General features: G+C 41.8%; 1 protein-coding gene and 1 long non-coding RNA gene across 3 annotated transcripts in view; one reads left to right on the forward strand and one right to left on the reverse strand.

Moving 5' to 3' along the window:
• The window catches only part of LOC146501882 (uncharacterized), a 230,233-nt gene that overhangs the window by 102,278 nt on the left and 100,114 nt on the right, over nt 1-27,841 (reverse strand). The gene's annotated exons all lie outside the window — the stretch shown is intronic.
• The window catches only part of jag2b (jagged canonical Notch ligand 2b), a 43,867-nt gene that overhangs the window by 2,151 nt on the left and 13,875 nt on the right, over nt 1-27,841 (forward strand). For both annotated transcript variants that reach the window (XM_085132635.1, XM_085132634.1), the window contains exons 3-9: nt 15,005-15,059; nt 21,506-21,763; nt 22,394-22,454; nt 24,567-24,697; nt 26,040-26,159; nt 26,439-26,549; nt 26,667-26,780. In XM_085132635.1, coding sequence (XP_084988761.1) covers nt 15,005-15,059; nt 21,506-21,763; nt 22,394-22,454; nt 24,567-24,697; nt 26,040-26,159; nt 26,439-26,549; nt 26,667-26,780 — 850 coding nt within the window. The remainder of the gene's footprint in view (nt 1-15,004; nt 15,060-21,505; nt 21,764-22,393; nt 22,455-24,566; nt 24,698-26,039; nt 26,160-26,438; nt 26,550-26,666; nt 26,781-27,841) is intronic.

Genomic DNA, 27,841 nt, shown 5'->3' on the forward strand with positions numbered 1-27,841 from the left:
ATCCAAAATGATTTTGTAGCATCTCCCACCTCCTGTCTGTCTTATTACAGAGAAGCTAGACCTCATTAAAGGGGGTGCTTAGCAGCATCCTGTCCTTATGAGAACTGACACACATCGGGGCTAAATGATTGCATGCTTCACAAGGATCCGATTGCAGTTACAGTGTTTCGCAGTGTCAACTGGGTCATCTTTTAAAGTTGCCCTGATATATGAGGATTGGCTTTGTTCCAGGCCACCAGCTTGCACCTGTCAAGGCCGTGATGGGGTGATTACTCTGAAATGCTTTGATATGTAGATGGTGGCGGGTGGGGAGTGCTTCTGCTTTTATGGAGAAATGGTTACGGCAATGCTTTATACATCAGCAAATTGCTGATTTTAAAGTCAAATCAATTTATTGAGCCTTAGCTCGTTAACTTAAAGGTTGAACCTTATTGTTTGCTACTCGCAGTTTTGTGGGGTGATTGTCGGTGTGTGGGAGTGAAAACTCCTACTTTCGCACATAGCAACATTCAACAGCCAAGTTTTACAGGTGTAGGAGAGTGAGGGGATGCAGCCTGGTTGTAGGTGCTGGTTGGATGAATTCTGTAATACAATAATGAGTGTGTTACATTATGCTCAAAGTTTGAAATATGCGTTCAGTTGGAGTGAATGGGTAGTAGCTCGGTGTGCACTTCTGGCTGGTTTTGACAACTCTCTGCACCTCTTCAGCACCCAGGAGCCTCCACTCATGCTGTGCTTGCCAGGTGGCTGCTTGTGGTCCTTCCAGGCCAGTTAACCTCATTTCCATCTAAATAACTGATAGCTGATAAAGGAGCAATTTTACTGTTTGAGGTTTTTATGATAATGAATGCTTTCCTTTGGACACTCTAATGTCAAGCACTGTTTTCACACAGCCTCGAACACCTAAAGGCGTTCTTTACTATAAAGTAGCCAGTGGAACTCAATATGCGAACGCAGACGTCTGACACAGTTGGAGTAGATGTTAAAACGTCTTTAGGGGGATGTTTTGTGTCAACTGTACTGCACATTATTGGCTGCTGTTTAGACCAGGATGTGTGTGCTGTCTTTTGAACTGCAGCTGAGGATGGATGACAAAATCAGCAGCAGTTTCCTAACTAATTGAGTGCTTCAGGTTTTATTATGATAAACTAAGTGAACTTAAGTACAAGTGGTTGACCAATAGTGAAATAACAGCTGCATTTACTTACTTTTTAGGTTCAAAGGAAATAATGTCTAGAAGTATTTGGATACAAAGGCATAATTTTGAGTGTATGTGATTATTTGTGCAATAAATATTCAGTTTAAGTGGAGATGTTTAGCTTTAATTCAAGAGGCTGGGAGAAATCCTATTAACTGTTAAGGAATTAAAGCCATTAGGAGCTGTAATGTGATTGGGCAAATTAACATAATCATAAATTAAAATATTTATTTTCAATTTATTTATTTTTTTGGGGGGGGGGTCTGTTTTTTTTTGTTTGTTTTCTTTTTAACTTTTCACTGAATCTGAGCAAAACGTTGTGCTCTACACTTGAATTCATCAGTCTTTACCTGTCTTCTGTCACATTACTGCTTAAACATCAGCAAGCCAGTGACAGCTGGTTGGAAGCTCCGAATGGCCATATGTTAGACTCCCTGCCCAGTGTTGTAGAGGTGATGTTGTATTCCTCGGATCATGAGCCGTTTTAGTCGATTCTTGGCGTGTCTTATAGACATTTTATTCTGTTCCTGGCGCCAATTACTGGTTTGCACCTCATGCTAGTGGAACTGAACGATAATACATCTACCACCTGGAGCAGGAGTGGGCAATTAATTTCCCCATGTTAACCTGAGAAAATGGGCCTGTTGTGGAGGACTGCACCAATAAGCTTCTGACGAGATAAAATTAACAGTGAGCAGTGAGTTCAGCTCATTGTTGAAGTCTCTGCTCACTGTGAGCTCAACAATAAGGGCCCGTTTTCTCATGTGGCCCCTTGGGAACCTTAATTGCCCACTCGGGTACCTGGAGGTGTTCTTCATTTGAATTGATCCGACAAAGGGATTTTTCTGTACCATGGAAAGGATTCCGGGATAATCAACAGCTTTTGTGCAAATAGCCCAAAGGCTATGTTAATTGCCTTTGATCCTTTGAAAAGGATGGAGCACCATATTTATTAACGACTGAAAATGCCTGAAATCTTTCCTCAAACTGAGGCAGTCTGCTGTGTCCAAAATGACTTGATAAAAGGCTAAAAGACAAAAAAAGTCAATGTCTAGCAATATATATTCACCATCAAGTTATATTTCATTTGAGTTGAGTATTCCTTCGAGTCCAACTCAAACTTCATATGGACTAACTACATGGTTCATATCTCATAAAATATGAACCACTGAGGATCTCAACAACTTGAGGCAGAGGTGAAGAGGGCTGTTCTGGTGTGTCGTACTTCTGTTAAGTGCCCGGCTGATAACGTCGCAGTATTCCAGTGCCAGATGTCACAACAAGTCTTCGGGGTCACTGGCTGTGGCCTTGTTTCTTTCCTCACTGAAGAAACAAAGATGCAGTGTACTATTGGCTGTGTCATCTGGTCAACTGCCCATTTCGAGCCACACGAAAACCAGCGAGGGCTGGACTCTTCTGTCGTCTTGAATCAGGCTTGAGCAGAATGAATGATTTTATTCCTGCTACCAATTTTGATCCTTATCAGATGTTGATGTCAACAGAAAAAAATCTGCTTAGGTTTTTGATGATAATAAATGTTCTTGTTCATACTTAAACATACACTTAATTAGTCTTACACTTTCTTATGAAAGCGGAAATTTGAATTCTAGGATCTTGGCTATGCAAGTCTGTGCGTAATTTAGATCGATGGTTATGTTGCTGCTAAAGACACTTAGGTGAACGGTTTAATTGAAACTAAGCTAAATCTGAAAGTGAACATTTAATCTCGGTCTTGTGTAGAGCACTCAAGCTGTAACAAAAAAAGGTCATCACGTATTCCTGGAGATGATTGTCTCCACAGAAATAATGGCTCTATACATCATAGCTTCTTGTTTCTTCTGTTCTTCTATCATCACACCAGTATGATTCAGCTGCTAATGGCTGATTTTTATCCATCTTTGGAATTCTCCCAGTGATTCTCTATCTTGTTGTTCTCTTGACAGCATGCCAGTAAAAAGACTGATTAGTGATGCCACCTCTGAGCTCAGCCTCCACTTTCTTCAGTCCTAAATTTACTGCCTATACTCTCGTGGCTTTAAATCTTTTTGTTAGACCGACATTCATATTGTAATTAGGATGTCACCAGAACCAATACTTAGAACTTTTGATTCAGATATTCTGACAACACGATGAAACTTGTGCAGCATATCTGCCACTACAGTTCTTCTGGAACTGAAGGGGGCAGCATATGTCTACAAGTGTTCCAGTCTGTCCTTACATACTGAAGAAGAAAGATGTCCATAAGCACGCAAAAAAACAGCACATGGAAGATTGCGACTAGTACAACTGCTGCGATGTGTCCACCCTAACTTGCGGATAGGAAAGGCAGTAAAACCAATATCCAAGTGATACTGTCCAGCTTTGTAGACAAAGGGAGGAAATTTAGTGAAGGAACTATCAAGATCTGTCCAAAGAATTCGAGGGGGAATGAGTTTCAATGCAACATCTCTTCTTAAAATATTATTTTTCTTAGGAAATATTGCTATTTTGTTTGAGATAGCTGGCATTGCAGCTGAAAAATCAACTGTGTTCCCAATGCTAACGTTCAATCTCGTAATGTTAGTAGGCAACGCAGGAGCCATCCTAGCATTTCAGTCTGTGTCCTGTCAATAAAATATAATAACCTTCGGAGGGACTCTGCGTAGAGCTGCTGCTGCTCCACATCAAAATGACCCAGCTGAGGTGGTTCAGGCGTTTGACCAGGATGAGCGCCTCCTGCATGAGGTGTTCTAAGCCTGTCCTACCAGAATAAGGCCTCGGGGTAGACCCAGGACACGCTCGCATCTTTCGGCTGGCCTGGGAACACCACTTCCATGTTCACTTGAATAGGCTGGAGGACGAGTGACGGGGAGGTCTCAGCTTCTCTGCTTAGGCTGCTGCCTCTGCAAGCCAGCTTCAGAAAAAGGATTGATGGATAAAAATCTGTTTCCCATAGAAATCAATATCAGTCTTATTTATTTTTATTTTTTGTTTATAATCGCAGCCATCGCCATCTGGTGGCCTTCAAATAGAATGCAGGTTTTTCCACATAGAATTCAGAATGCACCGAATTGGTTTCATTTGTCCAAACTGGAAACGAAATCTACCACATCTTTGTTAGACATTGCTTTGTGTTTGGCTACTATCACCCATCTTGTCTGTAAATTACTGAACATTATGGTGATGGAGCTGCTCTGATTGGAGGTTCTTGACTTGGGTCCCAGTTGATTATGTGCAGACTGGGCCAAAGGGGAAAAAGGAACAGACTCAATGATGGTTAAATCAGGGTTAGGCTAGTCATTTCCCTGCATTTCCATTATTTAGGGCAGACTAGGTTAATCACTGATTTTCTTAATCTTGGCCTTAGAAAGATTAAAAATAAGCCTATTTGCTCATTAAAATAAAAACAGCGTTCATGTTTAATAAAGCCCATGGACCTTATGCAATGTAGATTCACATGCTCCAGCTCGCAGATGAGCTGACCAAGTTAGTGCCTTGTTTGGCCACTCTTATTGAGTTTCCTTTTTGTTGGCTCATGCTGCGTGCGCACTTCTGGAGAGCAAGTGAAAGAGAGAGCTTACTTCCATTTAAACACTAATGAAATTGCCGGTGGAATTTCTTTTCCTATCTTTCTCTCATCCTCCCTGCCCTCAAGTGACATCAGCCGGATCCGTTTGATGTGATCCTGCCTGTAACTCTATCCGCTCCAGGCTTTGACATGTATCAAGCCTCCATCCTCACTCTGCTAGTAAATGGATGTAGGGAGGTAGTTTAAACTCTACTGGGATCTACACCAGGCATCAGTGTCTTTAAAATGCTTAAACTACATGTTTCTTAAAATAGTTTGTTTCCTAGAATAAAGAGTTTTTAAACACTCTGACCCATCTATGATAAAGGGATAGTGAGTGTGCTACGGGTTCGTTTATTTGTTCTTCCGCTCACGCACTCCCTTAATGTGTAGTTGGTCTCATGCGGCTGATTATTTCAACTGTGAGCAGATTTGATTCACAATTAAATGACATCTTAACTTAGCCGTACCTGCTAAATTTTATTTTACATAACTCTTTTCTGGAGCAAACATAAATTATTGGAATTCCTGTTTCATGCTTCTGTTGAGAATAAAAGTACAAAAACTTGACCTACTCCTAGAAGATGGTCAAGGACACAGTCGCCAACTCAATCATTGTGCTCGTATCAAGTTATGAATTATACATCCTAGGATAAAGATGCACATTCTAGGATACTAGGTAGTAATTGTGTTAAAGTATGCTGTGCACACATTTGACAGGTGTGAAGTACTTGCAAGATGAACGGAAAAAGGAAGTGAAGTGGTTGGATACTGCATCTAGCAATATATATGCATATCCAACACCACATATCACCTATAACATGCGATCTATTTGCTCCTGACCCGTTACGAGAGTAAAACTCCGTACCAGACGAAACCTTCTAACATAGAACTCTTATTTTTTTTATTTTATGTCTTATAAACGTCAGCAAGCTTGAGCAGCAGAAAATGTTCTTGAGTATCATCGCATTTCTCAGACAAGCAGACAAGGATTCTTATTGATGCATCTGAATATGAGAATGAAGCAGAGCAGAGCATTTCAGTGCTTTGGTGATGCAGTTTGGCTCATGTAATGTAGGTCTTTCCTCCTTCCTCCCCTCTCTGGCTGAGGCGGCAGCTATATTTTTTTTTTTTTCTTTTCAATGCGCATGCACACGCGCAGAGAGTGAGGCTAATGCAGGCTGCCATGGTTAACCACACCTGATACGGAGCGTGTCAGAGCTGTTGCTAGGAGACGGCTGCATAGGCCTCTAGTAAACAATTATCTTTCCTCTGTGTGGCTCCCTCCCCCATCCATCCTCCTCTGGTCCCAGGGCTGGTCTGTGGAAAGCTACTCACACGAGTCTCACCTGTGATTCAGCGTTGTTCTGTATTGATTATACAATTAGCCACTCGCACTGAACTCCCAAAGTGACATAATGGGACGTAAGAGAGCCTTTCTTTTTTTAAGAAGTGGTGATTAAGATGTGGTAGCCTACAGTTTTATTACTTTTATCTCTACATGTTCCTGTAAGCTTTACTGCAGAATGAGATTTTTTTTTTGTTCCTGAAATGATTGTCCATATTCTTCCAATTTTATTTTAAAAAAGCCTATAAATTATTAAACAAAGATGTAAACAGATTAAATTTCTCAGGCAGTAGCTCCACACTTTGGGTTCTGACTTAGCGGACTGACGTAAACAACAGTCCAAATTCTCTATGCTACTGAGTGAGGGGGGGCTTCAGTGAACTGTGATGAACTGACAGTTGGTTTACTCCTAGATTATCATGAAAGCCTCACTAACAACTGGACCATTTCAGTCTTTACAGCTCTCATCTTTTACAGTTAAGTGCGATTACAGATTAAATTTTTGGACATTTATTGCAGTTTCACGCTCTTTGACTCGTGTGTCTCAAATGGGAATCAAACCTCTCCTAATGAGCTCGTAAATACAATGTTCATGTTCTTCTCTGTGTGCTTGTCAAAAAAAAAGAGGCGTGAGAAGAAAAAGGCTACGTTCACACTGCAGGTGAAAGCACATCAAATCAGATTTTTTTTTTTTTTTTTTTTTCTTGGACCCTATGCGACCCATATCCGATCATGGTATGACAGTGTGGCACAAATCCGATATTTTCAAATCCGATCTGGGTCATTAACGTATGTGGTACTGAATCTGATACATATCCGATGTTTCAGAAAGCGACTGCTGTGTGAATGGTCAAGTCGCATTAAATCCATCTTTTACATCACTGACACAAGACAGACGCCAACTATCAGCGCCGGAGAAGCGCCCAATAAGACATTGCGAACGCTTCCTGGCCATCCGGTGAAACTGCTGGGAAGACAACGTTGGAGAAACGTTAACATTTTATTTGTACTGCATAATCTGCAGATTCTGACAGAAATCTGCAACTATCCTTTGAAGCACCGCTCCTCTAAAACAGCAATAAGGATAATTATTAGGTCATCTACATTATTATGTAAATACCTTAAAGCAAAAATTGGGAAACGTGAAGTCCGAAGTCTTTATATTAAGGGCCATCAGTCAAACAATACTGTTTGCTCTGGGTCTAAACAGAGCGCGTTGTGTGTGACATCTTCTTTTGCGCATGCGGGCCGCTTTGAGCGTTCACACTAAAGCGCGTTTTCTGTCGCATTTTATTTGTAGTGTGAACAAGCAGACAAAAAAAATCGGATTTGATCAAAAAATCGGAATTGAGCATTAAGACCTGCAGTGTGAACGTAGCCTAAGTCTTGGTGACTGAAAGTAATGCTTCTGTTTTATTGTAAAAACAGTCATCATAATTAACTAATTGGCTTTGGATATTGATCTTTAAAAATAAGTCGAATAAAAATAAACCATAAACGCCAAGTTTGTTTTTAAAAAGAATAAAATCTCTAGAATCACAGCTGTTTTCATCAACACTGGTAAAAATGTTGCAGATGGGTATTTTAAGATGTGACACATCCTGTTTCCACACTGTATGAAAATAAGCTCATTATTTTTCTTTGGCGTAAACCATATTTTAACCAAACCACTGCACTGTGAATGCAAATGGGCTTTAAGTTGCCATTGAGCCATTTCCCGTAGAGTCATGAGAACACCTTATGCAAACATAACCAGAGGCAAATTGATGCACAAAATTTCAAATTGCATCTGCGTGGTCCAACATGCAGACTCTTGGACTCTTGTCATTTTCAGTGGTAAAGGTTTCAGTTCAGATTTCATTGATGTAAGTAGAAGAGGGAAAATGATAAATGAATAAAACTGTGAGATTTAGCACAGTGAATCTGTTCTACAGTGTACCTACTGTAATTTTATAACATCGGCTGTGTACTTAATGCCTTCCTTAGCTCAACTACATCCATAATGTATCGGAGTTTACTATCTAAACGTTTTTTTGTTTTTTTTGTTTTTTTAAACAGTTTATCAGTGTAGGTAAGGTTGGTAACTGAAGGATTTTTGTTTGTTTAAAAAATCCTGTCTAGAAGGGGACTGCATGTGCTCTTTTGTTGTGATCTCACAAGTACTGAGGGTGTATTCATGAACGCGTTTAAGACGCTGGTCTGAGTACTCTCTCGTGGATCTGAGCTCATGGGACAGATGGAGAAAACTCCACTGTTTACGTCTACAGAGTCTCTGCTCAAAATGAAACTGATGTGTTTTCAGATTTACTGTAAATGCACAGTGCACCTGCTCCACCCTAGTGTGTGTGTGTTGTTTTTTTTTTTTGTTTTGTTTTGTTTTTAAATTTCTGCTAAAGATCAATGATATATTTGGTATGTTTCACATTTAAAACACTGCAGCAAAAGCACTGTCTGGTATATCGTCAGTCCATTTGGTAGCCAGTGTTCATATTAACAGAGGAAGAAGTGCAATTGGTCTAAATGGGGGGGGGGGGGGGGGGGGGGTGACACCTTGATTAAGGTGTTGTACTTGATCTACAGATGTAGGCTCAAAGTTACACCTGAAAGGACTCACAAGCACTGCTGTATGACATCAACTGAACTCCTTCATCACAGGTGATGGTCTTACTTTTTTTTTTTTTTCTGGTGGAAACCCTTTAAATCATATCACAATTTCTTCTCCAGTATTTTCACCACATACTTTAAAAGTCATTATGTCTCTTATTGTAAAAACATTGCTTAAGTAGGTGGCACAGTGAACTGCTTGTCAACGAATGCTGCGCATGTTATTTGTATAACTCTGTTGTACAGTAAGTTGTGTGTCTGCACATGTGTGTATTTCCATGGTCACTCTGCATTGAAGCGTGTTGTTGTGGCCCACCACATCCCCTGCCTCTTGTTAAATGAATGGTGTGCAGGTGCGAGAGGGTCCTTGTGGGGGTAATTAAAGCATGTCATTACATGGGCAGTTAAATTGTCACTGTTCTGTTGAACTTGTTTGAAATGATAATGGGGCTATGCTGGAGGCGGTCCTGTGTTGCACTCCAGTCAGGAGCCCTGTTGCTTTGGATCAGGAATTAGCCTGTTAATGTTTCTGAAGCACGCTTATTTCTCTAGTACCTCTTAGACCTCTGAAGGCAAATTAACTCCAGAGGAAGTAATTTGCAAATATCCAAGACGCTGCAGTAATGGAGATTTAACCTGTTTGAACTCTGACTTGTTTTTCTCACTTGGCACGCATCGGGATGAACTCATGACATGTGGCATTTCTGTCAATAGTTTTGTGACTGTCAGCCTTGTCAGTGAATTATTTTCAGCTAACTTACAGCATTTATACATGTTCTTTACTCAGGCGTGACAAACTGCCTTTGTAGCGTCACCCCTCTCATCCCCACCACATCTTAGCTTTTAGCTTATTTTAATTGTAACTCTAAACTAGCACACGGCGACGCCGAGCTCGTTAGCCTTTGTATACACATGTGCATGTGTCAGTGTTTGTTTTGCGTGTAACACAGTCTTGGATTATGCTGGTTAATTAGCACCAGGAGGGGAGGGGTTTGTTGTATTGGAAGTGCATGGGTAATGACCCTGTTGGCATAGTAGCAGCATGCTCAATGGGCCGTGTGTGTGTGTGCACAGCCGGTATATGCCAGCCAGCCAAATGCCTTGCCTTCAGTACGAGATCTCTTGGCACACGACTCTGGCAGGCGTGCAGAACTCATAGCCCTCCACCTCTCTGCCCGGAGAGATGCGACTGTCTGTAATCTGCTTCCTCAACTACACCTGTGGTTGCAATGGTGAAAATAAATGATGCCTAACTTGACTGCTAGAGGACATTAAAAAATAAACCAAACATAATCCTGTGATTTATTTGCCAGCTTCTCCTCCTTTAAAGATGTTAAAATCACAGGATTATGTCATAAATATTTGATAGGTTGACGACATTAATCATATATTTGTGTGCTCTGGATTCTAATTGTCTTTATGACTGAAAATTAATTTCCTACTAGGTTATTTTAGAGTTTTTCATACCTGGAATCCTGGAATGGCCACCGTGCTGTTCCAACACTGATGTCAAGAAGGGTCAAAAACCATCCAACCTTTCTGCCTGCCAACATATGCAAGGACTTTGCCACTGGAGGTCTTTGATCCTTGCCTCTGAACAGATTGAGGAGCTAGTCTGAGAGATTTACATTTGAAGTCCACTCTACTGGCAGAAGTGATGGGAAGGTCACAATTTTATTTTATTTTAATTTTTTCAAATGTTTTACCCTAAAATAGCTGCCCAAAATCCTATACCCGAGCATGCTTTCCTTCCCTTGGAAACTTCTCTGCTTTGGGGTTGCTTGATTACTGTTCCTGATTCATTAGGAAATGGCAATACCAGATTAATTCTGTTATTTCTCACCTTACCTGGTACTAAATATTAAGGGTGACAAAGCATGTCATATCTCTCATTAATCCAGATTTTTAGCAGTTCTTCCAGAGATCCTGTGTCACATGCTCTTGTGTCCAGTCTAGGAAGGACTTCTAGTGCAGTGCCTTTACACTAGAATAGTGTAAACTCGGCCCTATTAACATCAAAAGCTGGGATTGACATCGCAGATTAATGAAGATTACATGTGGCGATTACTGGCCATGGAATGAATTGTGATGACCTTTTGTCCCATCAGAAGGCAATAAATCAGGAGACATCAGTTAAACTCTCTGTAAACGAGCTTGGAGGTGGGCATATAGGCTACTTTCAGCAGACATGCGAAACAAAAATAGCTCTAGGACACAGACGGGGCTTTTTTTGTTTTTGTTTGTTTGTGTTTCCTTTTAAATTGCGAGTGCTAATCTGAGACCTTTTTTATAGTAACTATGTGAAAGTTGTTCTCAAAGCTCGGTTGATATCCCAACTTTCCCCAGGGGACAGAAATTAGTCAATCAAAGCTGTGATCTACAAAGCAGACGCACCCCTCCAACGATACGGAATTGTTGGCAGACGGGGATGTTGCATGGGATTACACACCAGCCCTGGATCTCACATTCTCAGTATTCTTCGAATGCAAACCCGCACGTCGCCCCCACATACAGAGGGCTGACCCCTCTTTTGAAAAAGAAGCGTGCAGATCCCATGCTTAGTGACCCCAACCTGCCCCGGCTTCCACTTCCCACTGCCACCTCTCTCTGTTCCCCGTCCCTTTTTATTATTTCAACAGCCACCTTCCACTCACCCATCCACCCATCGTCTGGCGTGGGAACCTACACCTGTAGCTCTCCCCAGACATCACTAGTGGTACATCCTTTGCTTTTATCAGCATTGTGGTTTACTGTGGAGAGTTAAAATAACTACCTGGAATAGATAATGATTTTTTTCCCCCCCTTAAATGTCAGTGCAACATTACCTCAAAGTCACTGAGTGCATCCAACAAACATCCTTTGTTTCTTACCATTGCTCCCCCTTCTTGACTTGAAAGCTTGGATTTCTCCAAGTAAATCCTCTAATCCATTAGGAAGGGTTTTGGAGATTTGACTGCAGATACTTTGTAGTCTGAAATGATGTATTTCACGCTGTCAGACATGGCTGGTGTGTTTTGAGTTGAAAAAAGGGCAGGTTAATGATGTTAGGATACTTTCTGAGTCTGATTATATGATTAGGACTTGCACAGGAGCCACTGGCGGCTTGTTTTGACTTCAGCAATTCAACTGTGCTGCTCAGGCTCAGTAGCACACATGCTGACAGTAATTGTCCCCGTGCTGACTGTGTCTCTTCATGGACAATGGTTTTGATTGGAATGGGGATGAGTTACGGTGTTGGGACAAGGGTCTTTGTTCAGTTGCCTTCACCCCCTTCCCTCCCCCACTCCTCCCCTTTATCCCTCTGCCCATCCATCTATCTTGTTCCAACCATTTGGGCAGCTGTCACTTAATCCAGCTAATCACAGACGGGGACGGTCTGTGGGAAACCAGACTAGTCCATGGCTTTGCTCATCCCCAGCGTGCGCTGATTCGGGACTGTTTACTCAAACGTTTACTACATGTAGGCATGTAAGGAAGCCTGGACTTAAAGTAAACCCTAAAAGGTGCAAGTCACGGTATGACCACCCCTTCTTTGTTTAATCTTTGAATGTGCGTCACGACGAGGTTCGTCTCTCTGCATAGTCTCACGAAACAGACAGGCTTCATTCTAAGATCTCCTGTTCCAAATGCATGTATTGCCACTTATAGTTCCTCTTTATATCCTCTGGCATATGCACCCACCCATCCAAATGCTCTGAGTGGGTCGGCCAGCCCACCCTTTTGTTGTTGGGGGAGGGTGGGTGTTTAGAAAGGTCAGAAGCCGTCTACGTGTCGTGGGATGATGCACGTTCATGTATAATAATCCACGTTTGAGCCTGCATCTGTTGTGTGTCTGCGGTCGGATGGGTTGGCAAAGCTTCCGGCAACAGAAGCACGAGTCTGCCGATGCCCTGATCCCCTGATTTCTCTCAACTTCTAACTATAGCTTTCCATCTCTTCACGCCAGCCTTCTTTTCTCTTCTAATGTTGTCTTGCCTGGATACGTACAATCTCATACACCTGCACTCCCAATCCTTATTAACCCAAGCCCTCCCGCTCACACCTATCCTGTCATCTTCCATCCCGTTCTCTTTTCACCAATGATCTTCCACAATAACACTCCCCTCCCCTCCCACTGCCACCCACAGCCAGACAAGCCTCCTTAATCCCACAGCCCAGCAGCAACTAGCCTACCAGCTTGTTGGTCCCCCAGAACAACAACGTAGGCAGACGTACACGTTTTACAGTGACCCTCCCTGATTTCTCCTCCTCATTTCATTCAACTTTAAGTAGCTCAAATACTACTACTACTATCTTTTTTTTTTTTTTTTTTTTTTTCCTTCCATCCACACTGAGATTAATGCCCCGTCATTGACATTACACTAGAGATCACAGCAGTCACACTGGCTACTACAACTGTCACTGGCGGTGACGTAATGAGTGCTATTTAGGTCAGCTAGTTGCCTAGCAGTGTGCCCTGCAGCACACCAGCTAGATTACTGTGATACTGGTTAGTTTGGTTATTTTGTGTGCTGGTGTTTACTCGAGCAGCATCAGCTTTGCAGAATGTTTTTGCTGCATCGTTGCTTAAAACGCAAACGGTCGTCTGGTTTCCATTAAGTGTGAATAAAACAATTTCAGTCCATAAACTGACTTGCATTAGAGTGGGCGGTCTCATCTGTCCATTGGTCGAGGTGAGTTAAGCAACTAGAGGAGCTTTTACGTTAATGAAACGCCATCAATAGATCATCAATCGTATCTTTGCTCGTCTTTATTATTAATTGCACAATAATTTCAGCAGAGGGTAAAACCCATGTAGTGCTGTCGTACTGGTTAACTGTAAAGCATAACTTGGACAGAAACAAGATAATCCCCTTAGCCACTGCTTTCTTTCACTGTCTGACAACCAAGGATAAAGCCAATTCATCTCACACAGCTTATACTGGCAAAGTGACCGTACATTTTTGCAGATTTTTCTTTTTTTTTTTTAATTTCTTTTTTGATAAAAGGCAAACTTAAAAACTGGAGACTGAAGCAGGAAAGATTGGCTTTGGTTTTTTGGTTTATTCAGACAAACAATAAATCTATGGTTCTTTACCTGATTTGATCTCCATGATAGCACCAACCTTGGGTGCCAGAATTTTTGTATAATGGCTGCTAAACTTCATTAAAACAAAACCAACATGAGTGCCTATAGACTCATTCTGTTCCACTGGATTGAGCCAAAGAAAAATTAGACATCACTTTTGCACATTAGACTGAAATGTGTACATGTGATCATAGCCCCTGCCTGACATGTACTATATCTTGTAGTTGTATTCCTGAATGGCTCTTATCTCGTTTTGATGTGTTTGAACCGCTCTGTAAGGGTACAAAAACTCTTTTAAACCAACTATAATCCTAATACCCAATGCGATGCATTATCTTCCTGTCATGTACTTTTCACATCGAAGTCCTGTTCCCTGTCTTGGCTCTTTTCCACAGTTGTACTTGTTGTCTTACACTGTCAATGAAACCCAATGATTCAGCAGTAACTTCAGCATACCTTTGGATAATGGGGCCGAGGTCCATATGAGACGCTGTAGTAGCAGTAAAATTGATTTTTGTATCCGTGCGTGCTGATGTTTGAGAGCAGCACAACTGAGGCTAAAATGATCATCTCCATGGTTCGGTCTGTTTTTAGGAAACAACTGTCGTTATTAATGCGTACTGCTTTGATTTTTAGGAACAAAATGACAAAGGTTGTTTAATGTTCCCTTTTTTTTTTTTTTTACCCCTCTAGTTACAAAAAAACAAAAATTGATTGGAGAATATTTCATTGTCCTCAATTCCTCTTTGTCTTTAGATTTAAATGTCAACCTTCAAGACGAGTAAAATAAATTGAAATTCTGTCTTGCATTGCTCACTGGGTTTCACTACAACAGCCATGTCACAATTGGACTGGTCACAGTAATCACTGAATAAAGTGGGACTTTTCATTGTACAGCAGGCATTACAGTGTGGCCTGTCATTAATAGTCCCAAACATTTGTGCGTGCATTGGGATATAAGGTGTACTCTGATAGACTCTGTTTGCATCTTCATTTACTGGAAATGCATCGATTTCTGTTTCGTTACTGAAGAGTGTGATTGTAGAAGGAAAAAGAGCTGCAAAATGCAGCTTATGGACACAACTATTACATGTGCATGATCCTGAAGACTCCTGTTGTTCACATTATACCAGTCAATGGCCAACACTTGGAAAGCTCATTTAGGCCCACCTGCACAAAACTGAAATAGTGAGTCATAAATACCATGTCTAATGTCTTTGTTTTTGCTTTTTCCTTCAGCGGACATACACGTTGATTGTAGAGGCCTGGGACTGGGACAACAAGACACGAGAAAGTAAGTTTAAACCTCACCTTCATCATACTGCTTTGGATTTTACTATGTAGAGTTTGTCAGTAAGAAGTGTTCAGTACAAATCTTGACTGGCGCTGGATTTCTTTGAGTTTAGTATCGACATCCGTACTTGAGTTTCTAATTTGATTTGATTGCAATCCAGTGTGTGTAGTAAGGTTTGTTTTTGTTTTTTTTAAATGTATTTTTTTCATTTTTTATTTATTTATTTTAATACCGCAATGAGAACATCTTACAGTTAAAAACACATGACGCTACATTACGTTTAATCATTTCCACTAAAATGTGCCAAAGATCTTTCCAGCATATCCTCCAAATTTCTTAAATACTTTGTGACACATAGTTTATTGATAGCTTAATGGCAGAGGTCACGAATTACAGGACAAGACTCCTTATAAAGAATACAAGCCTTGGTTTTCCTTGGCTATGTTGGCTGTGGCAGTCAGTTTTGACCAGCTGTATCCTGTTTTTCTTTGTTATGTCCGCTGGGTGGACTCCTGTAGAGCCTCTTTTTTCCCCCATCTGAGCAGTAGCCCAGTCTAGGAGGAAGAGGACACATTGAGGCATATAATGTCTGCATGTCTAGATGTAACTTTGATCTGTGAGGAAGGTGTCATTTTTCACGTGTCTCTATTAACTTTATGTGCATGCAAGGGTGAATTAATTTTTGTATTGAATCATGCCATCCTGTCTTGTCCAGGCTTGAGCTTGTTCTGTTTATATGAGGTCACTGCATCCTGTTTTGTCCATAACATCAAACACACTTCCACTTGAGAATGCAGACAATGGAGAAGAAATAGATTTTGACATCATCACTCTTTGATTAGACTGTGCATGCCCTGTGTAGTCTCCTGTTTCTGCACTGATTGTGTACATTTACGGTAATTAGTTCTGATGTTTCTGAAGGTGGTACGGCCCAGTTGTTGAGTAACAGACCAGTTGGTTATCTGCCAACTACTCTCGCTTTAGTCTCAGCCAAATTGCCATAAAGAACATGAATTTTTTTTTTTTCCCCCAAGACATGGGACTCCTCACCAAGATGAGAAGGAAAATGCCAAACTATAGAAAAACCTTAATTACACTGTCCTTTGAATCTCAGGCAGCTTAGATTTTTATTTTATTTTATTTTTATTTTAGTTGTCATTTTCAGATGTCACCGGATTTTATGTCCCAAATTTCTTACCTTAATGCCGTAAGTTCAAGAAATAACAATGTCTGGAAAAAAAAACCCACATTTGTTTTGTTTTTTGTGGAGGATGGTGGGCCAGTCTGCAGTAGTAGCAAGCTTATGTCAGAGTTAGGCAGTTATTACAGCTTTTCTCAGCAGGTGGGAGGGTTGGACAGATCACACGTGAATTTGTCTTGTCAGGTATGTTTTTATTAGCAGTGGTGTCTTGTGCTTTTCTTAGCAACGTGTTAGAAGTAGGTTTATTTCATGAGTAATGGTAAGGCAACTTTTTATAAATGGGGAGACTTGTTAGAAAGACATGGACCTCATTCTCCAGTAGTTCTAAGACAGCGGTCCCCAAACGTTTTTGCGCTACATGTCAGACATGATTTTCACAGACTGGCCTTTAAGGTGTCGTCCATAAATACAACAAAATAAAACGATACAACAAAGACAAAAACTGTGGTATTTTGTAAATACAATAATAAACATGAATTCACTGTGTAATTGTAACTTTATTAGCAGTGTCCTCCTGAAATGCGCCAACAACATTGAGAGTAACATTGTCCCCTCTGCCCCTTAATGCTCTCTGGTCGCTATGGTAACACGTACATATTTCTTTCAAAATAAGACAAACAACTACAATGCAGGAAAAGACCCAGAGAAACAGAGTTAATAATAATAAAAAAAACCCAACCTGAAAACCATAAATTTCGCACCCAAGCCTGAACTCTCGCGGCCTGGTACCAAGCGACTCCCGTACTTGTCTGTGGCCTGGGGGTTGGGGACCGCTGTTCTAAGATGTCAAGCCTTCATCTAGATTTACAGAACAGAAAAGCATCACCTGAACCCCTTTGTTACTGATGGTAAAAGATTTTCTTCCACCAAAACATGCTTTCACTTGAGCAAACTTGTCATATATCATATTATATCATACGATAGCTAGTTAGCAACTACTAAAGCACCAGTCACACAAATCTAGAGACCTATCAGCGGGTTTTTTGTCTTCTTTGGCTGCACTGACTGGTCTGTAGGCCTTAGTAGAGCCAAGATCATGAACATTGAAGCACCAGTTCTAATACACCAGATCTATACTGGGCCAACGCCAGAACACCACATATTGGTGAGAATTGGGGTGCAACAACCAAATCCGTAGTTTGATCTATACTAATGGATACATGTGGAACTGCAGCTTGAAGCCATTGTAACCATTGCAAGAAAAAACAAAAAAAAGGAGTCTGTTAAGTCAGTTGGTAGTGCTGAAAAAACAGTGCTTGTATTAATATGGACACCAATGCTAATGAATCAATGCTGGGACATATTCAGTCTTCCTTCCTCATGTTTCCCTGTTCGTCCCCGTTGTAGTGCTCCTTTGTCATTCACTTGCCTCTTCAGAGACCTCCTCACCCCAGTGGTGTACTCTGACTCACTGTGTACTACAGGTGCACTCTAACTAGAACCTGTAGCAGGTGGAGACTTTGTTCAGAGTTTGCAGAACAGAACAGGGTCTGCATTTGCAAGCTACTGCAAAGCTGAATATTCTGGAGACACGCCACTCCAAGTGTAGCCATAATTCACACTTGTCATGAGCCAGCGATACTTAAGTTTTGCTTTTGCGTGTCATTGAGCTATTTGTCATTTTTGCACAGATGGATTCTTTCTTTTTTTTTTTAAGCAGCACTACTTAAAGTAGCACTCAAAGGAAAAACACAACAAATTCTTGAATGACATGTAAAATGCAGAAGGTGAAGGTAAATATGTTGTAGGTTTTTACACCGCCAGCAGGCAAGTGTTGTAATGAGGGGAAAAAGTAATTATGGTGATCGACCGCTCAGGTGATTATTATTTTTTATTCTTTTTTCATTCATTTTCATGCAGAATGATGTGTAAAAGATCAGTTAAATTCATGACATTCTCAGTCTGAGACATTAAGTTGAACTTGTCTGGCCTGAGTCAGCATCAGGGTCATGTCTGGTCCTACGTAAGAGCCTACCAGTGTGTCGAGGATGTCGGTGAGATTCCTCTCTTCCAGCGTCATGTCCTCCATAGCACCCCTCTTCCCTTCCCCCTGTGTCCTCAGGAAAGGCCGCCGGCTGTTTTCCTTGTGTTTATCGAGCAGGAAGTGGACTGGACTGGGTGGCCGGGCTCAGTGTTTAGACGCTTAGTAGCAGAGACCGGCTTGGGCCCCGAGCCCATTGTTCTCTATCTGGCAACCACCGAGGGTTATTTCTGTTATTGTTGCTTAATTTTGTCTGACATTGTCAGACCCCAGCAGAGGAATGTGTGTGTGCGCTTGTGTGCGTGTTCCTGCTTTAAAATGTCTTCGGAGCATTGAGCCCAAAGCCAGGGAGGAAGTCACAGCCCCCCATATTTCCACAGAGATTGTTCTCCAGCTTTGACTCCACTGTGAAAAGATTGCCTGTTATTTCGTTCTGCCCCTCAGAAGTAGACTGTTTGAATGCTAGAGGATGATTGGCTTTAAATGTTTCACAGATGCTTCATGATGGTGCTCGTTTAAAGCTCGCAGATGATATGTGCTGTTGCCAGAAAATTGACAATGAATTTCAAGAGCGCTCTTAAAATTCAGTGGGTACAATTGAGTGTGACTGTACGAATGGATAGAGGGTTCCACATCGGCGTCCGATTTTCAATTTGCTTCAAGTAAATTAGTTTTTAGTCATCCTGATAAGTATACCTCAGCCTTTAAACACTTAGTTAATGGAGAGACTTCTGCATCCATGTTTCACTCCTTAGATAGTGGTTTGTTTGTTTTTTTTAAAGTGCTTGATTGATCTTCATTACCTTTTAAGTTGATGATAGCAAGTGGAAGCTTATTTACAGAAAGCAGTGACCTCTGATGCTGAAAAGCGAAGCCACCAGAATATGCCACAAATTGCAGTATCTCAAAAAAACCTCCTGAAAGTGACTGAAGATGCAAGTCAGGTCCAAGAGACTCTCATATTAAAGTCTCCAACTGTAATCTGTAATCTTCTATATAAAGTCTACTGTTGACACTCTGTTAGATGCTGTGACTCGGTCTGTAACAGACGGACAGAAGCGTGCAATAGGCAGGGGGAAAAAAAGTGTGAGGATCTCAGCCTGGGTAGTGGGTATTTGTTGGTTATTGCACAGCATGTGTGCCTTATTTATGTGGTCCAAGTGTTTGTCAGAGTCTGAAATCAGATCTGTTACACTTTTCTGTATTTTGTCTGTTAAACTAGTCGATCATTTTAAATGTGGAGTCTACCATACGTGCAGGCACCGCCTGTGCAACAAACATTCAGACTTAATATCTCTGTAAATGCTCAATACCAGCCAGATTTTTTTTTTTTTTTTTCCCCCATAGCCTTGGCTCTGTATTTTCAAAAGACATCCTCGCTATTAGAGCTGGGCGATATATCGAGTTTTTAAAAAATATCGATATATTTTCATACGAGATATAAGATGTGACAATATCCTTTATATCGATATAGTCCATGTTACGTTATAACTATACTTGTGGAGCCGCAAGTTTGCCTCTCTTTCGTACACTTTTGTCTCTGCGCAACGTTACTCGGCCTCGCCTCTCCTTCACTGAACACAACTCCCCCTCCTCCCCCATAGCTTCACGGACACGGCAAATCTCAGTTAGCGAGTTGTGGGGCTGGACGGCGTCAACGTGTTAGCGAGCTAACCGCGCTAACGAGCTAACCGCGCTAACGAGCTAACCACGCTAACGACATGCAGCCCACAGGGGCTGCACGGCCTAAAATCCTTTCATTTTCTCAAAAGTTGACAGCACGCCTTATGTATGAATTCTGGTTGTGCTTGATGACCGCGAACCGATTTTAGGTGGTACACGGCATCAGCAATCTGTCACAAAATGTTTTAGTACGACTTTGGTAAGCTACGGCGCTGCAGCGCTTGATGGATTGTCGGAGCATTACGGCTACCGTAGTCTGGAGCCTCGCGGAGTGATACGTACTGTGCTTCAACGTAATATTACCGTATTGTGTGTGTATAAGGACCATAAAGAGGATTTCAAACTCCAGGCTGTTAGTCACACAGTAGAAGTTGGGAACAGAGCAGCTGGGAAATCTGTCTTTGTTATTATGCTCAGCGTCTGTTAGTTTACATTTTGACTGCACAATTATGAGCTTTTTGTTATGCACAAAAACAACATTGTTTTCTTTTATTTATGGAGCATGATTATTTAACAAATGCTGATAATTTATTTTTGAGTAAATTTTATGTACATCTATGCTGTATGTAAATAAAAATGCCTGTGTGACATCTGTGACACAGTGTGACTAAGAACTCTCTTTTTGTTCTTAACTTATGGCTTTAAAACAATATCGAGATATATATCTTATATCGCCACCCAGCTAAAAAATATCGAGATATGAATTTTAGGTCATATCGCCCAGCCCTACTCGCTATCCTTAACGGCAATCTCAGACACGGATCTGGTGGTGAGCAGAGAAGGCTCCCTCACTTGCTGGTCAGACCATTGATTTGCAAGGGGGCAACCAATCAGAAGAAAGCTGGCTTAAAAAGAGAGACTTTGAAATGTCTTGCTTTTATAAATGGGGAGAACTATGCGGCTTTACTTCGAGCTATGAGGATTGTTATGAACTGTGAATTATACAAATTAACTTGAGGGTTGAGAATAACTATGGAGCATTACAGAGCTTCATAAAGTTGCACTGAAGTCTGGGACCGCCTAAAAATTTAAAATGAGTGACTGTAGTTGGTGTTCGTGTAGGGAATAAGCTGTGGTGTTCACTTTGAGGAAAAAGCTGGGAATGATTCTTTACATGGCACCAGGCAACATCAGGCTGTACTTAAACACCACTTTCAGTTTACCTATTGCATACCTCTTATTTAGTCACGTTAGACTCTTCTCTCCCTCCTCTCACTGTAAGTGTAGCTGCTCTCAGCTGACAAGAGGTGTGAAAGTGAAATGAAGTGAAATATTAATTCAGTTTATGGCAGGATATTATTTTAGCACAAGTACAATAAAAGCTTCCAAACCTTGTGTTGAACATGACAAGAGAAAGGCAATAATGAAATGTCATCGTCTGAGCTTTACACTTTGTGTCGACTCAGTTGACCACAATGATCAAGTCAAAAAACTAAACTGCCCTTTAGATGGACGTTTTGTCAGGACACCTTTTTGAGTGGACTAATATCTGATCCAGTGTCAGGTTGAGTTGCTTTATATGTGGTGAGAAGGAAGTGAGTCTGAATCGCACTAACTGGTGTTCACCCCGTTTTGTTTCAGCTGAGGAGGACCTGCTGATTGAGCGCAGCGCCCGCACTGGCATGATCAACCCTGGTGACCCCTGGCAGACAATCATGCACGATGGGCCCGTGGCTCGCATCACTTATCGTATCCGGGTAAAGTGTGACGAAAACTACTACACCAGCACATGCAACATACAGTGTTCTCCTCGTGACGACTACTTTGGCCACTACCGCTGTGGACCTTCCGGCACCCGTGTGTGCCTGGAGGGTTGGATGGGCCACGACTGCACAATAGGTGAGCTCCTAGCACCTTAGAATGTCTTCAAAAATAAAAAATGCGTGAATGAATTGTAAGGATTCGCTGCCTTTTGAGATCTATTTAATGAGATGTCTTTTAAACTGTTTCTATTAAGTTTGGGTTCAGATTTTCAAAGGGAGTCCGATCAGTTTACTCTTTACTGATCATCAAGGCTATAATTATTAAAGTAAGATGGCAGAAATGTGCAGTATGCATAAATAAACGTAGAATGTTTGGTCAGGTCATTATTCTAAAGTCTCGCAGTGTTGAGGTCATGCTTGTGGGTGGCGTTGGAGAGAGTGGGGGGCCCTCAATAAATCATCCAACTGACCTTAGAAGATGAAGGGTGAAAAAGGGGAGGAGAGCGCAGAAGGCCTGGCTTGTATTTTTTTTAAAAAAGAGGGTGGTGTTTTATGCAGGCCATAAAGTTGTCTAGTCAGGGTGCCATGAATTTTCATGTCTTGTTGCACTTGTTAGGATGAAGGCAAACAAAACAAACCAGCGTCTCTACCACCCACTTTCTGTCTTGGTGCCCCCTTTCCTCCACTTCTTTAATTACCTGGGTTGCATGGGATGGGAAGAGATGCATTTAAATAAACACATTTTGTTTCTCTTTTTCCGTCTTAGCGATCTGCAAGCAAGGTTGCAACCTGTTACATGGCTCATGCAGTGTCCCAGGCGAATGCAAGTAAGATGATTGGGAAGATTTTATTTGATATGCAAAAATGTGAATCATAAATGCAGAATCTTTGTCTGTTTCTGGCGCTGTAATTTTCTAAATGTATCACATGTCGTAAAATGTTAGATCACTGTCATATTGCTCATGCATTTTTAGATGAAATGTTGGGGTTTTTTTTGTTTGTTTTTAAAACATACAAAATTGCATCGGTATTTCTTAAAAATTCAGCAGAGGAGCTAAATCTGTGGGGGTGGAAAGGCTGGATTTAAAGCAGAGGCACCTTCACTTGTCGAAGCCTGTTGTATTTTGTGTGTGCGCGCGTGTGTGTGTGTGTGTGAGCCTTTCCCTCCCTCGTGGGCATCTCCACCTCGGTTCAGAAGAAAAGGGCAATGCCGTACCAGCCTTCTTGTATTTTTAGCTATCCGAAATCCTCCTTAGAATACCAAGCACCTCATCAGGCTTCTGCAGCTCGGACTGAAGAAAGGGACTCGTCTTGGTGTGTGAATTTGACCACTGCAAAACGTGCTGGGAATTGTCAGATGCTCTCCCCATCCGCATTGCAGTCCTCCTCGAAGGGCAAGGGACGGGAGCGGAAATGAATATCCCGCCGTGTTATGTACATTTCCCAAAGTGGAAACGACAACTAGATAAAGTGACGTTGGATGTCCCAGTGAATCCACGTTTCCAGGATGTGGTACATCCCGTCGTCATTTCGCCACCCCCGTCTTTCACCTGCTGTATCGGGGGGAGAAAAAACAGCTTGCCTCCATGTGTTAGGAAAGAGAGTTTGCCAAAAGCTGAGGAATGAGGGAATGGTGTTTTCTTGTGCCGTCCTTATTCTAGTTAGCGCATTCTTCTTAGTCATACAAAATGTCAAGTTGCAGTCAACAGGAAGTGTGACATCAATGGAAGAGCAGCAGTAAAGAGACTTCCTGCAGCGGCATGAATTTAATGATGCCTCAGGTCACAGAAAGCTTGCATCAAATCCCTTGCCATCTCCCTTTATTCCCTTTATTTCATCAAGGTTTTATGGGCTTTGCCTCGTCTGCCACAGGCTTTTGAGAAACACAAAGGCTAGTACGTGCCTGTTGTCACACCGCAGTATTGAGGCTTTTTATTAGCCCGCATTAGGCTTGTTCTGACATATTTAAGAGGTTTGCTGCAGTGTTTCTAAGAACTCCTTAGATATTAATTGTAACCCTTCTATATGGAGTTTTGCCAAGTTTCATAAGTTTCACATTTGTGATTAATTATATCAGTGAGGACAAACTACAGAATTACTCTTTGGATACGTTAAAGCAGTCTCCGTGTTCTTTTTAGTGTTATTGCCAAATTGCTGTCAAGCTCTCTGGTGGTAATTGAATACAGTGGATGAAGCATGCCAAGTCTTACCCTGATACCCCTGGACCCCACAGTCTGAGACTGGCTGGAAGAGGGGGTTGGAAGGGGGTGCTGAAAGCTCAGAGAGGCAGCGGTGCCGTCTGCAAGGGGCTCAAAATAGCAGCCAATTGACAAGACAGCTGCCGTGACAACATTTCAGCCTCGGAATTGCCGAGTACAGTCCCGAAGCGTCAGACTGCTGCGCATAAACACTGTATACACACAATCACCTCCAGCCACGCACTCTCAGAAACATCACGTCACCCTTGTAGCCCCCAAATCTGCCTCACCCACATACTCTAACCCAATGCACAGTAGCTACTGGAAGTATCCTTAACCCCTGCTGCCCCGGAATGTCACCGTCTACTAAGATTAGTTGGCAGAAGTCCATGGGATGTGTTGACACTATAGCAGGTACAATATTAGGTTTGTTTCCACAGGCTCTCTGTCACTTGTGCATCATTAGTAGCTACAGCAGCTCACAGCCTAATGGATGTCTTTAAGAACTGTTCTCCTTAACAGACGCTAGTTTGGTTGTGGTGATTTATAATCAAGCATAAAACCATATCAGTTTCAAAACTGTTGGACATAAGTTGCAGATTGTTTTATGTAGATATTTTAAAAAGATTGATTCATCACCGATGGGTGATTTCACTATATTAGGATTCGGACCATGAAACCAACAATTTTTCAAGAAGCTGTTAAAGGGAAATTATTCATGGCTGTGTTCTTGTTTGGCAGGTGCAGATATGGCTGGAAGGGCCAGTTTTGTGATGAATGTGAGCTTCATCCTGGTTGTGTCCACGGGACTTGCAACGCCCCCTGGCAGTGCAACTGCCAGCAGAACTGGGGCGGTCTGATGTGCGAAAAAGGTATGGAAGAAATGCTATTTATTTTTTTTATTTTTTTTTACAAAATGTACTCACAGGGACTCGCAACACCAGGCAGGGTGAGTCGTTGCTGACGTTCCTCTGCTCCCCCTCCAGGTACAGTTTCTTGGATTTTATGAGTAATAGATGAGCAAGCTTCTCACACCCTGACCCATTAACATTGAGGAGTTACATTTATCTTTATATTATTATAGTTATTCAGTTATTACAGAATTACACTGTTTACATGAGGTCTGAATTATATTTACTGCTCATTTTCTCTGAGTGGAGACCGGCGGCTGGATAGTTTTACTGCTTGTGTGATCTGAGCGACAGCAGGGACACCCGATCTCCACCCCCCCACCCCCACATCCCTTCGTCACACAGGGCTCTTCAGGGGATGAGAATGGGCCCTAAGATCCCCAGCGGAGACTGATCCCCCTGCTCATTTATTTACCAGCCTTTAGGGTGACCTGGCTTTTAGCCTAAAGCTGGTGTGCGGCGATCAGTTAGTTTATTTTTGGGAGCTTTAAAATAATGAAGCAAAGAATATAATTGTGAAAAACTGCATTTATACAGATAAGCAGACTAAGTCTACACAGCTAGTGGTCTGGATACAGTAAAATTTATTTTAATGAAGTGCAGCAGAGGGGTTGAGAAAACACTGTGCTTCCTGTCAAAGTGGACAGCTGGTGCTTCTTGCTGACTGAGGAATCTGACGAGCTTTCTCTGCTCCAACGGGATAAAAAGTGGAACAAGACGAGCTGTTTGTTCCACTTGTAATTGTTAAAGAGAATTATTAGTAGTGTCACTTCAGAATATACCAATACAGATCAAATTCTAGTATTCAGTTCAACCAGGAACAGTTTTGTAAAAACATTATTTTGACCTGCATTAACTCATATTTGGAAGTGTGCCTCTGTACCTGTGTCAAGGTTGATGTGAAACATCACAAACACATGTGTGGCAAGGTCAGACACAGCATGATAATGTAGAGGTGGGTTGCAAAGGGGTTTGCATGGCCAAAAACTGGCTAGGCAGGTTAAAGCAAATAAAATGGCATTCTCAGTATGCAGTTTGCCAAATGGCTGTGTTGAAGTGTAGTTGTAGTACATGAGCTAACAGCTGTCATCTTTGATTTTTGTTTCTGAGTGGTGAAGTTGTAATCCTCATGTTTCCTCTGAACAGTCACTTATCACTTAATATCAAACTTCTCTCTACCTGGTTGAAAATATAGGGTAAAGTGGAAAAAAAGACAGCTTCATAGATTTTCTGTGCTTCACTCTTTGCAACCTTGAGTTGTCATTTCACTTCACTGTGCATCTCCTTGCTGTTTTTGCTCCAGATCTGAATTACTGCGGTCGCCTTCAGCCTTGTGTTAACGGAGGAACTTGTATGAACACCCAGCCTGATGAGTACCACTGTGCCTGTCCAGAGGGCTTCTCTGGAAAGAACTGTGAGATAGGTGAGAGAGAATTCACTCCCTGGAGGTGGGCCTTCCATGTACAGCATATTTTCTGCCCTCTCCTCCGCTGCTGCCGCCTCCTCCTCTCTGTTTTACTGGCCTTTGTTTTGCTAGTTAGAAATACATGGCACTTTTTCTGTGAACTTATTTACAGTTTGTAGGGAAGGCATCCAGCAAGACAAATGGAGAATTGTATATATATATTTTTTTTAAACAATACACAAACATATCTCATATGAAATAAATTTTTCCCTTTCTTCCACACTATTGCTTCTTCAGCTGAGCACGCCTGTGTTTCCAGTCCCTGTGCAAATGGTGGTACATGCCGCGAGGTTCCAGCAGGGTTTGAATGCCAGTGTCCTCCAGGCTGGGATGATCCAACCTGTGCCAGTGAGTGTCTTCATTTCTTTTCTACGCACATTTTTATTTTTATATGATAAAAGTGATTTCCAGCCATGAAAATCAGGTTTTTGATTAGTCAGTCACTTACCTGAGTATTTTCCTCAGATTTGGATGACTGTGCTTCCAGTCCATGTTCTCATGGTGGAACTTGCATTAACCTGAAGGATGGATTCGAGTGTGTGTGCCTCCCACAGTGGGAAGGAAAGACCTGCCAGATAGGTGAGTTTTGTGTGCATACACATATTAGAGTGTGTTTTTATTCCTGCCGGGGAAGATGTTTTTCTGCCCTTTTCCTGTTTGTTCCTTTTCCTAAAATAAATAATTGGCCTTTGACACGCAGGCATAGCATTGCTCATCATTTTGGAATGAAACTGCTATGTCACAAGGCCACAACATAGGATGTTGGTATCCTGAATGAGCTGGCAGCTTCCCACAGCGTGACCACCTTTTTCTCAATGACTTTATGAGATACCAAAGCATATCCGGCTGTTTGCTGGCCACTCTCTGTGGCATTCATTTCTGTAGAACCCCCCTCTCCGATGAGCGGACGTGACCAGCATAAAGTCAGGAAATGGATTACAACCGGTAAACAAAGTTGGGTTGCGTGTGTGGGGGTAAAGGCAGGAAAGAGATCCCAAGAGTTCAGTGTCGTTTTACCAGCTCCGGTCTCAGTTTACAGGCAGCTATAGGCCTCCTGTCTTACCTGGCCATTGGTGCATGTGTAGAGTTTGGGGTTTCATAGAGAAGACAGGTGTGTGAGGGGAGTGTAGCAGGACTCCCTGCGGACTGCCCTCTCCTCCCCAAACACCCTCCACCCTTTTGATACCTGCAGGTGGTTGATGTTTGTGAGTGAAACTGTTAATCTTTATTGAACAGGTTTTGACCTGTTCAATAAAGATTAACAGTTTCTATAAACAGTGGTGTATAGAATTACTGTGAGGTTGTCTATATGGCGCGCAAAACATATTCAAGTTCTAAAATAAACTTTACGTAAGACTTAATTACAGTGCTTTTCTCTCAGTCTGGCTAAAATCTCTTAAGCAGGGAAAAAACACCCTGTGATGCAAATGGGGAATTTTTTGCGAAAATGACATCGACTCAATGCACTACAGGATAACTCGGTGCTAAATATTAAATTCAGGTGAACAGAATGAGGACTGCAGATTTTATCACTTACACTGAATTTGAAATTGAGATCCTGAAAGTAGCTCGGCATTTTTACTCTTCAAAATTTGTTTCCATGTATTGTGGAGTAAAGGCTTGAATAAAGCTTTTTGTGG

The sequence above is a fragment of the Neolamprologus multifasciatus genome, chromosome 15 (genome assembly GCF_963576455.1).
Source record: "Neolamprologus multifasciatus chromosome 15, fNeoMul1.2, whole genome shotgun sequence".
Taxonomy (NCBI): Eukaryota; Metazoa; Chordata; class Actinopteri; order Cichliformes; family Cichlidae; genus Neolamprologus; species Neolamprologus multifasciatus.